General features: G+C 64.9%; 1 protein-coding gene across 1 annotated transcript; it reads left to right on the top strand.

The window, feature by feature from the left end:
• Nucleotides 1-104: 104 nt before the first annotated feature.
• Nucleotides 105-735, top strand: MNEG_6396 (DNA polymerase epsilon subunit 1; the record flags this gene model as incomplete). Its single annotated transcript, XM_014045127.1, has 2 exons — nucleotides 105-197; nucleotides 565-735. The coding sequence occupies 2 exons, from the start codon at nucleotides 105-107 to the stop codon at nucleotides 733-735; spliced, it is 264 nt and encodes an 87-aa protein (XP_013900581.1).
• Nucleotides 736-2,464: the final 1,729 nt, after the last annotated feature.

Below are 2,464 nucleotides of genomic sequence, written 5' to 3' on the forward strand. Positions count from 1 at the left end.
ACCCCAGGTACTGCAACGAGTGCCGGGACCTGGACCTGTGCCGCGACCCCGAGCTCCAGGCCGGCGAGCGGTGGCGCTGTGCCGGCTGCGGCCAGCCGTACGACATGGCGGCGGTGGAGGCGCGGCTGGCGCGGCTGCTGGGGGCGCGCGTGAAGGAGTATGGGCTGCAGGACCTGCAGTGCCACAAGTGCAAGCAGGTGGGGGCCGGGGCGTTTTTGGGTGGGTCGGGTGGGGGCGGGAGCGCTGTTCCGAGGGGCTCCTGCAGCTGTGTTGGTGATCGGTCGTTCAGGGTTTGCGGCAACGCCGGGGCAGGGCGGCTGGGGATGCTGTGGGCCTCGTCGGCGAATTTGGCCGGCGTCCGATGCGGCTGGGGTCGGGGCCGCCTCAGGTTAGGGCCGTTCGGGCTCGGGCTCGGCCTCAACAGGGTGTGCGCCTGGGCGCCTCGGCCGCCTGGCCTGCGTTCGGGGCCGCGCCGCTTTGTTCGCGTGGTGTCTCTTTGTGTTTCTCTTCTCAGGCTGCAACTCGGTTGGGACCCTCCCTTTCTCCCCACCCATCCCCCTCCAGATCGCGACGGACCACCTCGGCGGCGGCTGCAAGCAGTGCGGCGGCTACCTGACCAACACCATCCGCCCCGACGCCGCGCGCAAGCGGCTGGCGGTCTTCCGCAACCTGGCGGCCTACCACGGCTTCGAGCTGCTGCAGCAGATGGCCGACTTTGCGCTCGGCCGCACCTGACCGTTGCGCGCGCGCGGCCTGGGGGGCGTCCGCGCCGAGGGTGCAGGGCTTTGGTTGCGCTGTTGCGCCCTGCGGCGGCGAGTGCTTTTGGTTTCTGGAGAATTGTTTTCGCAGGCCTGGTTGAGTGATAATATGGGGCTGGCTAGGAGGAGTGAGTGTTGGTTGTATCCTGGGGCTGTGATTCACATTTGATGTAACAATTCACGATCTGCATCTCGCTGCAACGCGATGGCAGGTGACCTAGCTCCCCATTCCTGTTGGTAAAACAACTTCGAAGCACGCTTCATTCTAGAGCGTGGTCTTGCAATGCTGGCAAAGCAGGGGGGGTGGAAACACACTCACGAGATGGCATGCAGGGCCGTGCAAATGTGCACGGACATGTGGCTCACCTGTGGTGATGTCTGCGAGCTGCAGCGGTTGGGGTCACACGCAGCAGCGTGCACGGAGGCGTGCAGCTACACAGCCGGCGCGGCGGCTGCTGCTGTGGCGCCATGCGGCACGGCCAGCAATGTGCAACGCCCGAGGCCGCGGGGGGCGTAGGAGGCTGTACAGTCGGCAGGGTGGGGAGCCCGCCGAATGCGGCTCAACCTGGATGGCCGCCAGTCCTCAGGGCGTACCGCAGTTTCCATGTCATGTGAACAGGGAATCGCATGCCCACAACATGCCGCCAGACGAGCATGCTTCACGCCGTTGCCAGCAACAGCAGCTCGGCAGCTCTGCACGAGGTCTGAGGAGCGCCTGTTGCTGAGTCTGCCCCTGCTGAGGCCCGGCTCGATGTTGGTTGTGTCGGATCCACAATCGCTGGCCCTGGCGCAGCAGTCCTGGACCACCAATCATCAAGCTCCTGCGCACCTGCACAGCAACCGTGTGCGCCTGGCGCAAGCGAGCATCATTGCAGCATTCTGCGCTGCAAGGGGCGGAAGCAGCGCCCCAGGGGCTCATGAGTTGGATGGCCGGCCTCAGCATGCAACGGACATCAGCAATGTCAAACGCTACCCTTGACACATCATCGTAGCTGCTCCGCAGGATTGCATCCTGTCCCCTTCAGCTCCCTAGCCAACAGGGATGGCTGGTAGATGACCTCACCTGCACCTGCCAAGCAGCTGCTTGCGCCTTGCATGACTCAGCGAGGTGCCGCTGGCCGCTGCCATGTAGCAGGTCCGCCCTGTGAATGGGCACAGTGTGCTGATGATACCGGTTACTTCCTTGACACCTTACCTTCTAGTGAGAGCTGATCTTCCCGCGCCTTCAATCCGCGGTCGCGGCCCGGACACTGCAATCATACGGTACCAGTCGACTAGCAAAGCAGAACGCTAAAACCTTCCCCGGAATCATGCAGTGATCAACGCAGCCCCGGTGCACCTGGCCACGCAATCCTGGGTGTGCAGGGTGCAATGGCGCCCGCTGCCCCGATTCCCGGCGCCGCAGTGCCTGCGGCAAAATCGACAGCAGCAGTTTCGTCAGCAGCACTCCCATCCGTGGAACAGGCCACCCATACCCTGGTAACCCTGCTCAAGAAGTCCAAGGGACGCAGCGCAGCAAACACGCTCGACCTCGCCGAGGACGCGCTGGCTGCGCTGGCCGATGCCTGCGCCGCAGGCACCAGCACGGCGCTGCCTGGCGCGCTGCTGCAGGACCTTGTGGGCTGCATGCGGACGACAGACTCGGGGGCGCTGCAGGCGGTGTTCCAGTCGGTCGCCATCCTGTCGCAAGGTGGTGGTGGTGGTGG

This window comes from Monoraphidium neglectum (genome assembly GCF_000611645.1).
Source record: "Monoraphidium neglectum strain SAG 48.87 unplaced genomic scaffold scaffold01034, whole genome shotgun sequence".
Classification (NCBI taxonomy): domain Eukaryota; kingdom Viridiplantae; phylum Chlorophyta; class Chlorophyceae; order Sphaeropleales; family Selenastraceae; genus Monoraphidium; species Monoraphidium neglectum.